This window comes from Oryctolagus cuniculus, chromosome 12 (assembly GCF_051225735.1).
Source record: "Oryctolagus cuniculus isolate XC-2025 breed Fujian yellow rabbit chromosome 12, ASM5122573v1, whole genome shotgun sequence".
In the NCBI taxonomy this organism is placed as follows: domain Eukaryota; kingdom Metazoa; phylum Chordata; class Mammalia; order Lagomorpha; family Leporidae; genus Oryctolagus; species Oryctolagus cuniculus.
The window spans coordinates 99146254-99163746 of NC_142878.1; the positions used below are offsets into that span (position 1 = coordinate 99146254).

At 41.2% G+C, this 17493-nt stretch overlaps 1 protein-coding gene across 2 annotated transcripts in view; it reads left to right on the plus strand.

The window, feature by feature from the left end:
- The window catches only part of FANCI (FA complementation group I), a 105104-nt gene that overhangs the window by 42327 nt on the left and 45284 nt on the right, over positions 1–17493 (plus strand). For both annotated transcript variants that reach the window (XM_089310711.1, XM_070054524.2), the window contains 6 exons: positions 18–103; positions 1813–1939; positions 6709–6798; positions 9141–9277; positions 14184–14364; positions 15711–15798. In XM_089310711.1, coding sequence (XP_089166837.1) covers positions 18–103; positions 1813–1939; positions 6709–6798; positions 9141–9277; positions 14184–14364; positions 15711–15798 — 709 coding nt within the window. The remainder of the gene's footprint in view (positions 1–17; positions 104–1812; positions 1940–6708; positions 6799–9140; positions 9278–14183; positions 14365–15710; positions 15799–17493) is intronic.

Sequence of the window (17493 nt, forward strand, 5' to 3'; positions counted from 1 at the left end):
ATTTCACATCTTTTCAGGGAAGCAGAAAGAATGTTTTAGAAGGAATCATAGCTTTCTTCAATGAACTGGATAAGCAGCACAATGAAGAACATAGTGGTGATAAGTAAGTAACAATACTGTAGAAATACAGACTTTTTACTAATTCATATTTTAATTACTTTGTTGTCTTCTCTTTCGTTCCCTGTCCTCACTTCAGCACAAAACTTCCTAATCCTCTCCTTGCTTTTCAGTAATGAAATTAAGGAAAAAGTATAGACCGTTCAGCTCTTTCGTGTCTGTCTCTTGGAAAATAGCAGTTATGCTCCTCTGAGTTTCAGGTATAAAACGTTAGTGTACATTCTTGTGCAAGGATCTATTTGGCCTTGAGGCTTCAGTAATGAACCAGTCAGATAAGGTCCCTGTCTTGTGAAGCTTAAGTTTTAAGTGAGAAGAAAATATTAGAGTGGAAAGTGCTTTGCAGATCATTCAAAGGGATGATGTGACGGTGATAGCATAGCTACTTTAGATAGGGTCAGGGAAAACCTGAGAGGATGCTGTTTTAACTGCTGAGTGATTCTGTTTGTCGATCAGAGAGAACATTCTTGGATAGAATAATCAATGCAAGAGTCTGTATGTCATCTCTGAGAAAAGTTTTATTTATTTATTTATTTATTTATTTGAAAAGCAGAGTTACACAGAGAGGGAGGCAGAGAGAAAGAGAGAGAGGTCTTCCATTGTTTGGTTCACTCTTCAAATGGGTGCAGTGGTCAGAGCTGGGCCGATCCGAAGCCAGGAGATTTTTCTGGGTCTCCCACATGGGTGCAAGGGCCCAAGGACTTGGGCCATCTTCCACTGCTTTCCAGGCCAAAACAAAGAGCTGGATCGGAAGTGGAGCAGCCTGGACTCGAACCAGCGCACATATGTGATGCCGGCACTGCATCCCCAGGATTTTTTTTTTTTAAAGCAAACATTTGTAGAGCACTTGAAACCTTACAACTCTATTTTATTTGGCTTCTATTTTATGGATGTGGAAACCAAGAGAGAAATTAAGAAATTTCCCAAAGTTATCCAGCCAGAAAGTAGTGGAGCTGAGATTTTAATCCAGGTAGTTAGCTTGCAGAATTCATGCTATTAACTCTAGTGCAGTCCATTGCTTCTGTCGTATCATAACTTCTAGTTATTTGGCTTAGATAATTGATTAGAAGGTGGTCTTACGTACCGAGTTAGGAAGAACTGATAGAAGCAGGTTTTGGACCACGTTTTGTTTTAGGTATATATTAGCATCCTATCAGGATGTGCTGAGCACGTGTCTGGATTTGTAGGGAGAGAGACAGTTTGGAAGGGACTGGGTGGGATTATCTGGGGAAAGTGGGGAGAGAAAGAGACCCAAGATTGAGCTAGAATTCCATTTAAATCTTAAATAATGGGGAAGAATGAGCCAGCAAGAAATTGACAAGAGGCTAGCGACAGTGGCATGGAAGCTAAGAGAAGAAATTGTTTCAGGAAAAAAGTGTCAAATGACTCAATGCTGCTTTGTCAAGTCCGCTGAGACGTTAATTAAGATGGGACTTTATTGGGTTTGACAGACATGAAGGTCATTTGTGACCCTTTCAGGATTAGTGAAAGAGCATTGGGAGGGGATAGGGAGAGGATGGAAGCCTTCTTGAATTGGAATAGACTGGGAATAGAATATGACATGAAGTGGAAATAATGACTTATTCTTTCAGAGTATGGGACAATAGGATTTCTACTTTTCTCTTGACAGCAGGTGAGTTCAACTTGAGTGTGTTTGCTTATTAATTAGAGCAGCTGCTTTTCTATTGAATCTTTTAGGCTGCTGGATCTTGTTACTGTGCCATCAAGTGAACTTCGTCATGTAGAAGGCACCATTATTCTACACATTGTGTTTGCCATTAAATTGGACTGTGAACTGGGCAGAGAACTCTTGAAACACTTAAAGGTAGTGCTGTCTCTTAAGGTGATCCCAGAACTCTATAAAAACAAGAATGTTTGAACTTAAGCCTCTTTTAAGTCAGTTAAGACAGGAAACAGAAGTATTGTATAATAACCCTGTGTCTAGAGGATCTCTCTCTCTCTCTCTTTTTTGCTTTGAAAGTAGAAACACCCCTAAACAAATCAGGAAGTTTCATTTGAAGACCTTCCATTAAATATACTAATGTCCAATGAAGATAGCGGCATAAAAAGAAAAAAAAAAAGCGCCGGCGCCGTGGCTCAATAGGCTAATCCTCCACCTTGCGGCGCCGGCACACCGGGTTCTAGTCCTGGTCGGGGCGCCGGATTCTGTCCCGGTTGCCCCTCTTCCAGGCCAGCTCTCTGCTATGGCCAGGGAGTGCAGTGGAGGATGGCCCAAGTGCTTGGGCCCTGCACCCCATGGGAGACCAGGAAAAGCACCTGGATTCTGGCTCCTGCCATCGGATCAGCGCGGTGCGCCGGCTGCAGCGGCGGCCATTGGAGGGTGAACCAACGGCGAAGGAAGACCTTTCTCTCTCTGTCTCTCTCTCTCACTGTCCACTCTGCCTGTCAAAAAAACAAAAACAAAAAAAACAACAACAAAACAAAACAAAACAAAACAAAAAAAAGCAACAGCTGAGGGTTCTCAGCAGAAGACTCAAAATCTAATTTTAACTTTGTCTCAATATCTTATATTCTCTGCTTGTGCTTGTCCATTTATGAACTAGGATATTGCTTGTTTTTAGTAGTATATCATGGAGTTTTCTGATGCTAAATCATTCATTATTAAATCTCACTCTTCTCTCACATACGATATGAGGCATTTTCACAGTCTTTACCATTGTAGTAAGAGGGCAGCCATAGACAATACATAAATAAGTGAATGTGACTGTGTTCATTTAAAACTAATTATGGACACTGAAACTTGAATATCACTTAATTTTCATATGTCATGAAATATTTTTCCTTTGATTTTTTTTCATCTTCCTAACCTTTTAAAAATGTAAAACTCAGTCTTAGCTCATGGGCTGTACACAAGCAGTGGTAAACTGATGGTCTAAGTATTGTATCTGGAGGCACTTAGTGTCAAGCTGTCCTATCACTGATGATTATAACTCATTTAGTTGAAACAATGAATGTTTTGGAGCTGGCGCTGTGGCGTAGCAAGTAAAGCCACTGCCTGCAGTGCCAGTATCCCATGGGTGCCGGTTCGAGTCCCAGCTGCTCTTCTTTTTTTTTTTTTTTTTTTTTTTTAAGATTTATTTGTGAGGGCTGGCGCCGTGGCTCACTTGGTTAATCCTCCACCTGCAGCGCCAGCATCCCCTATGGGCACTGGGTTCTAGTCCCGGTTGCTCCTCTTCCAGTCCAGCTCTCTGCTGTGGCCTGGGAAAGCAGTGGAGGATAGCCCAAGTGCTTGGGCCCCTGCACCCACATGGAAAACCAGGAAGAAGCACCTGGTTCCTGGCTTCAGATTGGTGCAGCACCGGCCATAGTGGCCATTTGGGGAGTAAACCAACCAAAGGAAGACCTTTCTCTCTGTCTCTCTGTCTCTCTCTCTGTCTAGCAGAGAGCTGGATCGGAAGTGGAGCAGCCGGTACATGAACTGGCGCCCATATGGGATGCTGGCACTGTGGGCAGCTGCTTTACCCACTATGCCACCGCTCTGGTCCCCCAGCTATGCTCTTCTGATGCACCTCTGTGCTGTAGCCTATGAAAGCAGTAGAAGATGGTCCAAGTTCTTGGGCCCCTACACCTGTGTGGGAGACCTGGAAGAAGCTCCTGGCTCCTGGCTTCAGATCAGCACAGCTCCGGCTGTTGCGGCCATTTGGGGAGTGAACCAGCAGATGGAAGACCTCTCGCTCTGTCTCTTCCTCTCTGTAACTCTGCCTTTCAAATAAACAAATCTTTAAAAAAAAAAAAAAATGAATCTTCTTTCATTTGTAAAGAAATTAATTAGCGTAATTAGTAATCTTGTGGAATCATAATTTGAGATCATGTGAAAATCCTTTTCTCCAACATTTTACGTAGTGATTTTTTCCCATTTATTGATGATTCTTAGCATAAATCAGTCATTATACTGGGAGCTGCAAAATGGTAGAATTAAATTAGAGAATTTTAATTGTGTCATTCCTTCTACTTTAATAGCTGACATTCTTCTTTAAAAAGAACCTCTCTCTTTCTATTGTTTTGAGTATCATTATACACCCATGAACCTTTTTAAATTCAATTATTAGTAATTCATTTTTTACTATAGTTATTACTTATTTTGAGGTCAAAGGTGCCCAAATTTGGTGAATTGTATCCTTTCAGATGATTTGTGTGTCCTTTGGCTATAGCCTCTTTAGTTTTTGAGCACTTTCGTGGCATAGGATACTCATGGCTCACCTCGTATTTCCTTGCCCTATGCTGGTGTCAGCCGTTTCTCCAAGGAGTCCTGGATCCATTGGCAGGAAAGGATGACTAAGCTTCAAAGCTTCTTTATCCTCTGTTACATTCCTTGTAATTATTTATTGGTTTTTTCAAAGAACCAGTTTTTTGTTTATTTTGATTTACTTTACAGTTTTTATTTTTGTTTGTTTTCAGTTTCATTATTTTTAATTTTATATTCCCTTTTTTGTTATTTTAATGTCATTTTTTCTAGGTCTTAAAAAAACTATTTTTAAAACTTTATTGATGAATTATTTACATAGTAAAATTCACCCATTTTAAGTATACAATTCAATGAGTTTTCATAAAACTTTATTTTTAAAGATTTATTTATTTATCTGTGAGATAGAGTATAGAGTTACAGGTAGAGAGAAGGAGAGACAGAAAGAAAGATCTTCCATCTGCTGGTTCTCTCCCAAAATGGCTACAACAGCTAGAACTGAGCCTGTCTGAAGCCAGGAGCTTCCTCCAGGTCTCCCATGCGGGTACAGGGGCCCAAGGACTTGGACTATCCTCCTGCTTTTCCAGGCCATGGCAGAGAGCTGGATTGGAAGTGGAGCAGCCGAGACTTGAACCGGCACCTATATAGGATGCTGGCACCGCAGGCAGAAGCTTAGCCTATTACACCATGGTGCCAGCCCTTCATAAAAAATAATTTTGCAACCATTACCATCATCAAGTTTTAGGGTGTTTTTTATCACCCTATTTAATGTCTAGACCCACTCTCAGCCCAAGGCAACAATTAGTCTACTTTCTTTCTCTATAAATTTGCCTTTTGTAGACACTTGTGTAAATTTAATCATATGTATGATCTGGAGTCATGTACTATATGATCTTTTGTGTATGGCTTTTTGAAAATTTTTCCCGGTTGCTCCTCTTCCAGTCCAGCTCTCTGCTATGGCCCGGGAAGGCAGTGGAGGATGGCCCAAATCCTTGGGCCCTGCACCCACATGGGAGACCAGGAGAAGCAGCTGGCTCCTGGCTTTGGATCAGCGCGGTGCGCCAGCCGCAGTGCACTGGCTGTAGCGGACATTGTGGGGTGAACCAATGGAAAAAGGAAGACCTTTCTCTCTGTCTCTCTCTCACTGTCCACTCTGCCTGTCAAAAAAAAAGAGAAAATTTTTATGTTTTTTCAAGGTTCATGTTATATCATGTATGAGTATTTTTTTTTAAGATGTATTTATTTATTATTTGAAAGGCAGAGTTACAGAGAGGCAGAGAGAGAAAGTGAGAGTTCTTCCATCTGCTGGCTCATTCCCCAGGTGACCACAATAGCTGGAGCTGTGCTGATCCCAAGCCAGAAGCCAGGATCCTCTTCTGTGTCTCCCACGTGGGTGCAGAGGTCCAAGGACTTGGGCCATCCTCCACTACTTTCCCAGGCCATAGCAGAGAACTGTATCAAAAGTAGAGCAGCCAGGTCTCAAACCAGTGCCCATATGGGATGCGGACACTGCATGTGGCGACTTTACCTGCTGCTCCACAGTGCCAGCCCCCATATATCAGTATTTTATTTCTTACTGAATTGTATTTCATTGTATGTGTGTATCAGTTTTAACTTCACTTAGTTGAAGGACCTTTTTTTCTACTTCCTGGCTGTTATGAATAATGTTATGAGCATTCATGTGCCGGTCTCTGTAGATATGTTTTTTTTCTCATGAGTACATATTTAGGAGTGGAATTGCTAGTTTGTGTGATAAATGTTAAATTTTAAAGAAACTGTTTTCCAAAGTAGTTATATCATTTTACATTCCCACCATCACTGTAAGATCACTGTTTCTCTATTTTCTGGCTAACATTTGTTATTGTCTGTCATTTTTATTATATCCATTCTCATTGGTGTGAAATAGTATCTCAATGAGATTTAATTTTATATTTCCTTAGTGACTGATATAATCATCTTTTCGTTTTGGTGAAATGTTTGTTTAAAGTTTTGCCTGGGTTTGATTGCATTGTTCTTATTGTTGAATCATAAGAACTTTGTCTATTCTGGTTACAGTTCTTTATCGGGTATATAATTAGCAAATCTTTTTTTCACAGTCTATGAGTTAACTTTCTATTTTCTCAGCCGTAGTTCTTGAAGCAAGAAAGTTTTGAATTTTGGTGAGATCCAATTTATAAATTATTTTATATATGAGAGAATGTTTTTGGTATTATGTCTAAAAATATCTTTGCCTAATCTGAGGTCCTGAAGATTTTCTGTATGTTTTCCTCTAAAAGTATTATAATTTTAGCAGTTACATTTAAGTTTCTGATCCATTCAAGGGCCTGTTTTTAAGTAGGCTTTGTTATACTTTTAAAAGTAAGTAATGACTTCATTTTGGTTTATTCTAGGCTGGACAGCAAGGAGATTCCAATAACTTATGTCCCTTCAGCATTGCTCTTCTTCTCTCTGTAACAAGAATACAAAGATTTGAGGAACAGGTATTTTTAAATGACATTTTGGTTCATTTTTAGTTAGTAAGCTTTCAAGAATCTATTTTTGTTATCCTTTTTTTAATTTTTATTAACATAAAGAGAACAGATTTCATGTACTTCATGGGAGCAATTCTGAGATAACCACACTTCCCTCCTTCCCCTTCTACCTTCCTCAATCCCCCTCATTCCTTCCTTCCTTCCTTTTTTTTCCCTCAATTTTTGCAAGAATATGATTTTAATCCACTCCATAATCACAGGCTTAATATTCCACTAACCATAACATTCAACAAGTGAAAGGTAGAAAGACCACAGTTCAAAAGGAGTATAAACAAGGACAAAAAACAAAGTTAAATCACTAGGTGTCCATTTCATCTTTATACATCTTTTTGTATTCAGTGTTAACTACCACATATTAGAGAAAACATATTTGTCCTCTGGGGACTGGCTTATTTCACTAAGCATAATGGGCTTCTAGTTGCATCCATTTTGTGGTGAAAGACAGGATTCCATTCTTTTTTATGGCTGAGTAGTATTCCATAGTGTATATATACCATATTTTCTTTATCCGGTTGTCATTTAATGGACATTTGGGTTGAATCCATAGTTTAGCTATTGTGAATTGAGCTGTAGTAAACATGGAGGTATAAATAACTGTCTCATATGCTGATGCCATTTCCTTTGGGTAAGTTCCCAGAATCCTTACTTAATTCCACCCCTCTCCTGCCAGCAGCAAAGCTGCAAGACATATAGACCCCCAATGTTTCCTGGAGGGTGCTATGGGACTTTACTTCCCGTGTGGGAAGCAGGTGGTAAAGTGTGGATAACAGTGGAAACACAGCCTATATAGCAAAAACGGAAGTTCAGCTATATACTCACCAACAGTATTATTTTATGTAGCTTTCCAAGAAATTTCCCTTATGCAGCTGAAATGAACAAGAATAGGAAGGAAAATATAAAATCCTTTATCTCTTTTTCTCATGTGTTCCCAGGTTGTAGGTAATATATGATTTTTAGCCGTTTTTCTCACTTCAGGAAGGGCTGTCTTCAACTCTTTTTTATACACGAAATTTATTAAAACAACAATGCTTGACTTGAAAGGAAAAATATCTAGGATTCAGTTTTTTTAAGAGTAATTTACCCCTACTAAAAGATAGATTGCCCAACATATAACCACTGTGTATAGAAAGTTATAAAATTGTCCTTGGTTTTACAATGATAAATGAAAAACATTAAAAGTCTGCATCAGGCCAGCGCCACGGCTCACTAGGCTAATCCTCCGCCTGCGGCACTGGCACCCTGGGTTCTAGTCCCGGTTCGGGTGCTCCTCTTCCAGTGCAGCTCTCTGCTGTGGCCCGGGAAGGCAGTGGAGGATGGCCCAAGTCCCTGGGCCCTGCACCTGCGTGGGAGACCAGGAGGAAGCACCTGGCTCCTGGCTTCAGATTGGCGCAGCACGCCAGCTGCAGCGCGCCAACCGTGGTGGCCTTTGGGGGGTAAACCAACAAAAAAGGAAGACCTTTCTCTCCATCTTTCTCTCTCTCACTGTCTAACTCTGCCTGTCCAAAAAAAAAAGTCCCCAATCAAACTAGCTATGCAAGGATTTTTATGTGTGTGTGTTTTTTTTTTTTTTTGGTTAAAGCAGTGAGCTCAAAATAACTTATTGAAATATAAAGATAAAAGCTGAATAAGCATGCCATTAATGGATAAAAGGGATATTTTCACAGTACCGTATTTTTCCCCATTCCCTCTCCATTTGATGTCAATCAAAGCATACCATTGACCATTTAGTTAAAAAAAGGAGAGAAAGAAAATGCAATATGCTTGTGCCCATACACCAGTTACTTTTTGTCCATTAAAGGAATGGGGAAGGGGGAATGAAAGAACAGAGAACACTAGGCTGCAGCAGTCAGGAAGTGATGGAACCCAGTTGCAGTCTTCTGGTTGAGCATCTGTTCTTGGTCTGTGAGGACAGAGTTCTGGAGTAACGCGGGTTCCCTTTTCAGTAGACACTGCCCAGCTGCTGCTGGAACACATCAGTCGTACCTTCGTCCTTCATTTCCAACTGTGCAGATGTGTTCATTGATTGGCTGCCCATCAGGTCGGAATCTGATCTGCCTCATTGACAAACCCTGTCATTCACAATAGGCTTTCATTAGTTTACTAAGTGGTGTATGCCTCTTAATCTTAAACTGCTCCACAGAACTGTCCTGCCCTGCCACCTTCAAATTAATAGGATTGTTCAGTAGTTGTAGAGATTCAAGTAAATGGAAGCTCTTAGGGGAAATAAAAGTTAAGATTGATAGCATGAGCTATACTTTTTGCTTCATTTTTGTGTATTTTCATTATATTAGGTGTTTGATCTTTTAAAAACTGCCATTGTGAAAAGCTTTAAGGATCTTCAGCTACTCCAAGGCTCAAAATTTCTTCAAAATCTTGTCCCTCATAGAGCCCGTGTTTCAACCATGATCTTGGAAGTGATAAAAAATAGGTGAGTCGGTGAACCATATTCCAAAGTTTATAAGATTTTTACTTTTTAAAATGCAGTGTGGTGGCCGGCGCCACGGCTCACTTGGCTAATCCTCCACCTGCAGCACTGGTACCCCGGGTTCTAGTCCTGGTTGGGTGCCGGATTCTGTCCCGGTTGCTCCTCTTCCAGTCCAGCTCTCTGCTGTGGCCCAGGAAGGCAGTGGAGGATGGTCCAAGTGCTTGGGCCCTGCACCTGTGTGGGAGACCAGGAGGAAGCACCTGGCTCCTGGCTTCGGATCAGCACGGCGCACCAGCTGCAGCGTGCTGGCTGTGGCGGCCATTTGGGGGGTGAATCAACAGAAGGAAGACCTTTCTCTCTCTTTCTCTCTCACTGTCTAATTCTGCCTGTCCAAAAAAAAAAAAAAAAAAAAAGCCATGTGGTACCATCAGAGAAAGTGCTGACTGTAGCTGTTGATTTCAACTATCATGATTTTATCCCTTAAAGTTGATCAAGGAATGGGAATGGGAAGATCTTCAGTCTCAGGGCCTGGCTTCTTGGCCACCTTGACAGCAGAAATACAAAACTGAAGGATAAGTACCTTTGTTCTTTGTTTTTTTTTAGTTTTGTTTTGTTTTTGTTTGTTTGCTTTTTTGGACAGGTAGAGTTAGACAGTGAGAGAAAGGTATTTCTTTTCCATTGGTTCACCCCCCAAATGGCCGCGCTGATCCGAAGCCAGGAGCCAGGTGCTTCTCCTGGTCTCCCATGTGGGTGCAGGGCCCAAGCACTTGGGCCATCCTCCACTGCACTCCTGGGCCACAGCAGAGAGCTGGCCTGGAAGAGGAACAACCGGGACAGAATCTGGCACCCCAACCAGGACTAGAACCCGGTGTGCTAGTGCTGCAGGCAGAGGGTTAGCCAAGTGAGCCCCGGAGTCGGCCAGTACCTTTGTTCTTTATGACATCAGAACTCTTTAATAACAAATCTTTGTTGATTTTTTGTATGGGTAAGCGACATGAAGAGTTTTGTTTACATAGACTGTTGAAATTTGAAGTTGATGATTGGAACTGAATTATTGATTAGCAGTTTAGACAAATTCGTTTAAAACCACATGAAAGGCCGGCGCCGTGGCTCAATAGGCTAATCCTCCGCCTTGCGGCGCCGGCACACCAGGTTCTAGTCCTGGTCAGGGCACCGGATTCTGTCCCGGTTGGCCCTCTTCCAGGCCAGCCCTCTGCTATGGCCCGGGAGTGCAGTGGAGGATGGCCCAAGTCCTTTGGCCCTGCACCTGCATGGGGGACCAGGAGAAGCACCTGGCTCCTGGCTTCGGATCAGCACGGTGCGCCGGCTGCAGCGCGCCAGTCACGGCGGCCATTGGAGGGTAAACCAACGGCAAAAAGAAAGACCTTTCTCTCTGTCTCTCTCTCACTGTCCACTCTGCCTGTCAAAAATTAAAAAACAAACAAACAAACAAAACCGTTAACTCACTTGGCTAATCCTCCGCCTGCGGCACCAGGATCCCATGTGGACGCTGGGTTCTAGTCCCGGTTGCTCCTCTTCCAGTCCAGCTCTCTGCTGTGGCCTGGGAAGGCAGTGAAGGATGGCCCAAGTACTTGGGCCCTGCACCCATATGGGAGACCAGGAGGAAGCACCTGGCTCCTGGCTTTAGACTAACGCAGCAGTGTGCGGGCCATAGCGGCCATTTAGGGGGTGAACCAACGGAAGGAAGACCTTTCTCTCTGTCTCTCTCTCTCACTAACTCTGTCAAGTAAAAAATAATAATAATAAAAATAACCGCCGGCGCAACGGCTCAATAGGCTAATCCTCCGCCTAGCGGCGCCGGCACACCAGGTTCTAGTCCCGGTCGGGCGCCGGATTCTGTCCCGGTTGCCCCTTTTCCAGGCCAGCTCTCTGCTATGGCCCGGGAGTGCGGTGGAGGATGGCCCAAATGCTTGGGCCCTGCACCCCATGGGAGATCAGGAGAAGTACCTGGCTCCTGCCATCGGATCAGCGCGGTGCGCCGGCTGCAGCGCGCCAGCCGCGGTGGCCATTTGAGGGTGAACCAACGGCAAAGGCAGACCTTTCTCTCTGTCTCTCTCTTACTGTCCACTCTGCCTGTCAAAATAATAATAATAGTAATAATAATAATAATAGGAACTGTGGGAAAAGGAGGATAGGGCAGACTGAAAACATGCTTGACTTTGTAACCAAAGCTCTAAGATACTTTCTGTGCTTAACATGGAAATTCTATAATAAATGTGAGACTTTAGTTGAAATAATTTGGAAAGGGAGCTTTGAGGCTGTTTTATTATGGAGATTTGGACAAGATGTACAATATTGGTGAGACCCACATACTTCAAAGATATTGATACATGTGTGGCCTAATACAGGAGGGAGAAATGAAGTAATGGACGTTGTGAACAGTGCTATATTCCTCCATGATTTGCTGTGTTCAGTTCTGTTAATATCCTGGGTATTTACTTGTAGTTATTTTGCAATACAAAACACTGAGGTACTAGAAATAATAGCACTGTTGAAAAATAATGCAGGGGCAAGTGTTGTAGCATAATGGGTTAAGCCTCTGCCTGCAGCACCAACATCCCATGTGTGTGCTGGGTTAAGTCCTGGCTGCTCCACTTCTGATCCAGCTCTCTGCAAATGTCCTGGAACAGCAGAGGAAAATGACCTAAGTCCTTAAGCCCCTGCACCCATGTGGGAGACGCGGCAGAAGCTCCCAGCTCCTGGGTTCAGATAGGCTCAACTCCAGCTGTTATGGCTATTTGGGGCGTGAATCAGTGGATGGAAGATCTCTCCTTCTCCCTCTATTTTTCCCTCCCTCTCTCTGTCTGTAACCCTGCCTCTCAAATAAATAAATAAATCTTAAAGAAAAATAATCAAACTTCCAGATTATACTGACTAACCTATTTGTGAGTCATATATGAGCTTTTCATAGAAGAGACAACTGTAACTGTCTTCTCCTTCTAAAATGACAGCATTAGGGAACATTTACTCTCCTCCTCTTCTTGCCATTCTCATGTTATTCTTGGGGCCACTGTTGTGGCATAGCAGGTTAAGCCGTTGCCTGTGATGCCAGTGTCTCATATGGGTACCTGTTCGAAACCCAGCTGCACCATTTCTGATTCAGCTCCCTACTAATGTTCCTGGGAAGGCAGCAGAAGATGACCCAAGTGCCTGGGCCCCTGAACCCATATGGGAGACCCAGAAGAAGTTCTGGGTTCCTGGATTCAGCCTGGCTTAGTCTCAGCTGTTGTGCCATCTGGAGAGTGACCTAGCAGATTTAAGTTCTCTCTGTCTCTCCCTTTCTCTCTGCCTTTCAAAAAAAAATAAAAAAATCTTTAAAAAAATTTTCTTAACAATCAAAACTTATTTAGACTTAATAAATTTTATTAGTTTCTTTGTTTACTTTTTTTTTTTTTTTTTTTTTTTTTTTTTTTGACAGGCAGAGTGGACAGTGAGAGAGAGAGACAGAGAAAGGTCTTCCTTTTCCATTGGTTCACCCCTCAATGGCCGCTGCAGCTGGTGCGCTGCCGCCGACGCACCACGCTGATCTGAAGCCAGGAGCCAGGTGCTTCTCCTGGTCTCCCATGCGGATGCAGGGCCCAAGGACCTGGGCCATCCTCCACTGCACTCCCGGGCCACAGCAGAGAGCTGGCCTGGAAGAGGGGCAACCGGGACAGAATCCGGCGCCCGATCCAGACTAGAACCCAGAGTGCCGGTGCTGCAGGCAGAGGATTAGCCTATTGAGCCGCAGTGCCGGCCTACTTCTATTTTTTGGATCACGTGTTTTTTTCTCTTGGAAATGTGCCATAAATATATGTTTTACAGTAATTCTGATATGGTTTATGAATAGTAAACTTTGAATCTTTTCATATCTAAAATTGCTTGCTTCAATACTTTAATGATAAGTTGAACAAGTATACCATTTCAGTTTAGAATTATTTTTCATCTTGAATTGCTAAGGAAAAGTCTGACAATTATCTGATTCTTTGTATTCTAGATAGTCTGTTCTTTCCATCATGAAAACTTTTTTTTTTTTTCAAAGATTGATTTATTTATTTGAAAGTCAGAGTTACACAGAGAGAGGAAAGGCAGAGAGAGAGAGAAAAGTCTTCCATCTGCTGGTTCACTCCCCAATTGGCTGCAACGGCCAGAGCTGCACAGATCCGAAGCCAGAAGCCAGGAGCTTCTTCCAGGTCTCCCACGTGGGTGCATGGGCCCAAGGCTTGGGCCATCTTCTACTGCTTTCCCAGGCCATAGCAGAGACCTGGACTGGAAGAGGAGCAACCAGGACTAGAACTGGCGCCCATATGGGTTGCCGGCGCTTCAGGCCAGGGTGTTAACCCGCTGTGCCACAGCGCTTCCCTGAAAACTTTTTTTTTTATTAAACATGTTAATTTGTAATGACTTTACTATTCTGTGTGGATTTTTTTAAAGATTTATTTAATTTTTTTTTTTTAATTTTATTTTATTTGAAAGAGAGAGAGAGAGAGGTCTTCCATCTCCTGGTTCACTCCCCAGATGGCCACCATAGCTGGAGTTGCACTGATCTGACGCCAGGAGCCAGGATCTTCTTCCTGGTGTCCCACGTGGGTGCAGGGGACCAAGGACTTGGGCCATCTTCCACTGCTTTCTCAGACCATAGCAGAGAGCTGGATTGGAAGAAGGGCAGCCGGGACTTGAACCAGCACCCATATGGAATGCCAGCACTGCAGGCAGTGGCTTTACCTACTACACCACAGTGCCAGCCCCCATCATGAAAACAGATTTTTTTATCTTGATGCTCTGAAATACTTTTCGTATGCAGAATGTGTTGGTTATCCAGGACAAGTTTGGGAAATAAGTAACATGAGTATAAGGGTAAAGTCTCTTACTAAGTTTTTCTTTTTAACTAAGCTTTGTTTTCTTTCAGTGTTCATAGCTGGGATCATGTTACTCAGGGCCTGGTAGAACTTGGTTTCATTTTAATGGATTCATATGGACCAAAGAAGATTCTTGATGGAAAAATTATTGAAACCAGCTCAGGTCTTTCTAGAACATCAAACCAGAATGCATGCAAGCTGGGAGCTAGAATACTGTTGGAAACTTTTAAGGTGAGACTAGTTTGACACCTCTTCTTTCAGTTTGTTTAAAAGATACTATAAATAGACCCTGATATTTGCTTGGGAGTTTGAAAGATAAGAAAGCTTGAGTATGTAGCAGTATGGCAGAGTGTGTATAATAGAAACTGGGATGGTACTGAAACATTACAGATTCAATTTGATGCAAAACTCAATTTTCTCATTCTTTAAGTTTTTAATTCCAGTTAAATTTTTTTGTTTCTGGACATTTCTAAGAAGCTTAACTACATGATAATTTTTTCCACAGTTTCCTCTTCCTCTAACAGTAAATTGTTTTCTGGTTTTTGTTTTATTTCATTTTAATGCTGTTTCCTTATACAAAAAATAATTTTCTAGTTACTGTAGAACAACAGGCTTGAAAAGATCATGTTTATTGATTCATCATTTTTGAAGGACTCAAAATGAGGAATTTACATTTTTTGCATTGTTAACATTTTGTTTCAGAACAGTTTGAACTTTCCAATACAAAAATTTTGAGGAAATACAAAGAATTCACATACACCCTTCACCCCTTTCCCCCTATTAACATCTCATATTAGTATCTTTGTCAGTTATAAATTGTCTTCTTTATATTCAAGTTCTTTAATATAGTTATGTACCAAGGGTCTCTGCTTAAGTTATGTGGAGGTCTATGAAGTAAATGCTTGGAATAGTCCGTAAGTTATAAGTGGTGATATAAATTACCCTTTTTAATAGTAATATGGTTTAAAACATTCTTAGAATAAGTTTTTACTTAAAATCCATATTTTTCAAAACTGTATAGTGGTTCCATTTGAGTTCAGATAGATGTTGGCCTTATCAAGGCATCTATAGAGTATATAATTACTAAGTCATCAAGGTCTGAGATCTGAAAGAAGTATTCAAGTTCAAGTAAGAATCTTAACTTAAATCTAAGTTTAATAATTTCAGAACAGGTCTGACATTAGTAAAGACTTCTGAGTTTCTAGAAATTTTCATGTGTTTTAAATTTTTAGAATAAAAGTTATGTGTTCTGTCAGAAATGTGGATGTTGGCATTTAATAGATATCTATGCAGAATTATTCCCTATTTGATGCTGAAACTTACATATAGTAGTATTTTCTTGTGATCTGTGCTTTTGGGTTCATAAGCATGGTATTTATCCTAATAATGAATGCTCTGAGCACAGAAGGAGGGAAGAGTTGAGTGATTCTTTCCAGATGATCCATGTTATATTCTGATTTGTCTGTGAAGTAAAGTCGTTTTACCCATATCCAAGCTATTCTTCATCCTACCTGACATGCATTGATTGATGTGTTTATAAGCTGAGAGTCACCTAGGAATGTTTCTGTTCTTTTTAGATTCATGAGATGATCAGACAAGAAATTTTGGAGCAAGTCTTCAACAGAGTTGTTACCAGAGCATCCTCTCCCATCAATCATTTCTTAGGTATTGAATTTCAAAAGTATAAATAAAGTTCTTAGGAATATTTATATTAAATGTTATAATGATTTGGTCTCATAAAAACCATTTTTTAAATCATAACAGGAGAGTTTAATGCAACATCTTTGATTCTGATGCCAATGAAACCTTAAATCCTGGGGCAGGTGTTTGGCCTGGCAGTTGACAACAGTTGGGATAACCAAAGTTGGGATACCTTTGTCTCATATTGGAGTGCCTGGGTTTGAGTCCCTGCTCTGCTTCTCATTCCAGCTTCCTTCCTCTAGGCACCCTGAAAGATAGCAGATGATGGCTGAAGTGAGTCCCTGGCACCCATATAAGAGACCTAGATTAAGTTCTCAGCTCCCAGCTTCAGCCTGGACCAGCCTCAGCTGTTGTGGGTATTTAGGGAGTGAACCTGTGGGGAGTTCTTTGTCTGTCTCTGTGTGTCTCCTTGCCTCTTAAATAATAAACAAAATAAAGCCGTAAGTCCACTTACATTGTCTGTGATTGTTATGAAGGCAGTAATTGTAAATAAGGAAGGGATCATGTTAAATACATGTTAATGGAGGCTTGTTAATGAGTGCAACTTCCATTTTTCATCAACGTTCACTCTCTCTTTTTTAATACTCCACAAATGAGTGCCGTCTTGGTGTTGCTACTCATTGACTTCTTAGTCTCTTAACCCGTGACATTCTGACTTCAGTACTTTTCTCTTTACTGACCCTGAGTTCACCATTTTTAGTACATATCCTAGTTTCTAAATCAACTGGCCTATTCTTTGTAACTGATTTTCTTAATTTCCCTGTCATTCAACACTATTCACAACTCCACTTAAATTTTTTAGGTAGGTTTTCTGATAATGATAGTAGTTTGCTTCTTATTCTGCCTGTGACCAGTTTTTGTCTTTTAATGTTCCTTGTCTTTCTTCTACCCATAAACTGTAAAATGTGGTACTTAATACTTTATTTTACTTTTATCCCCTTCTTTACAGCTTTATTGAGGTGTAATTGAAATATAATAATTTCTACATATTTTAAGTTTTTTGTTTATTGGAGAGACAGCACTAACACCCACTGGATCATTTCCAGATGTTCACATCTGGGCTGAAGCAGGGAGGTACAATCCAGGTCTCCCACATGAGTGGCAAGAACCAGTTACTTGACCCATCACCACTTCCCTCCAAGATCTGCATTATCAGGAAGCTGTGGCTAGGGTTCAAACTCAGGTAGTCTACTGTAAAATATAGGCACCTTAACTTCTAGGCTACACACCCAGTCCCTACGTATTTACAGTATATGGCTTTATTTGCGATTCTGTAATTGGGCAGCAGCTCAGATTTCAGGCCAAAAGAGGTTCAGAATGCTCTGCCGTACAACATGGGCAAGTTATATTTATAACCAACCAGACAATAGGAAATGACATACAGAAAATGGAGGTGAAGCACAGAGACAGCTTTTCTTGAATGTATGACATGTATTTATTTTATGGATTGATTTCCTCCTCATTGTAGGTTGTATTTTCCTGCTTCTTTGAATGCCTTTTTCATTGGATTCTACTCTATATGAATTTTACATTGTTGTTTGATTAGATTTTTCCCCTTCAATTATCTGTAGCTCTAATTTTCTTGGAAAACATTTAATCTTTTGATGGTTATTTTTATGTTGTGTTAGGCAAGACCAGACAATATTTAATCTGGGGCTA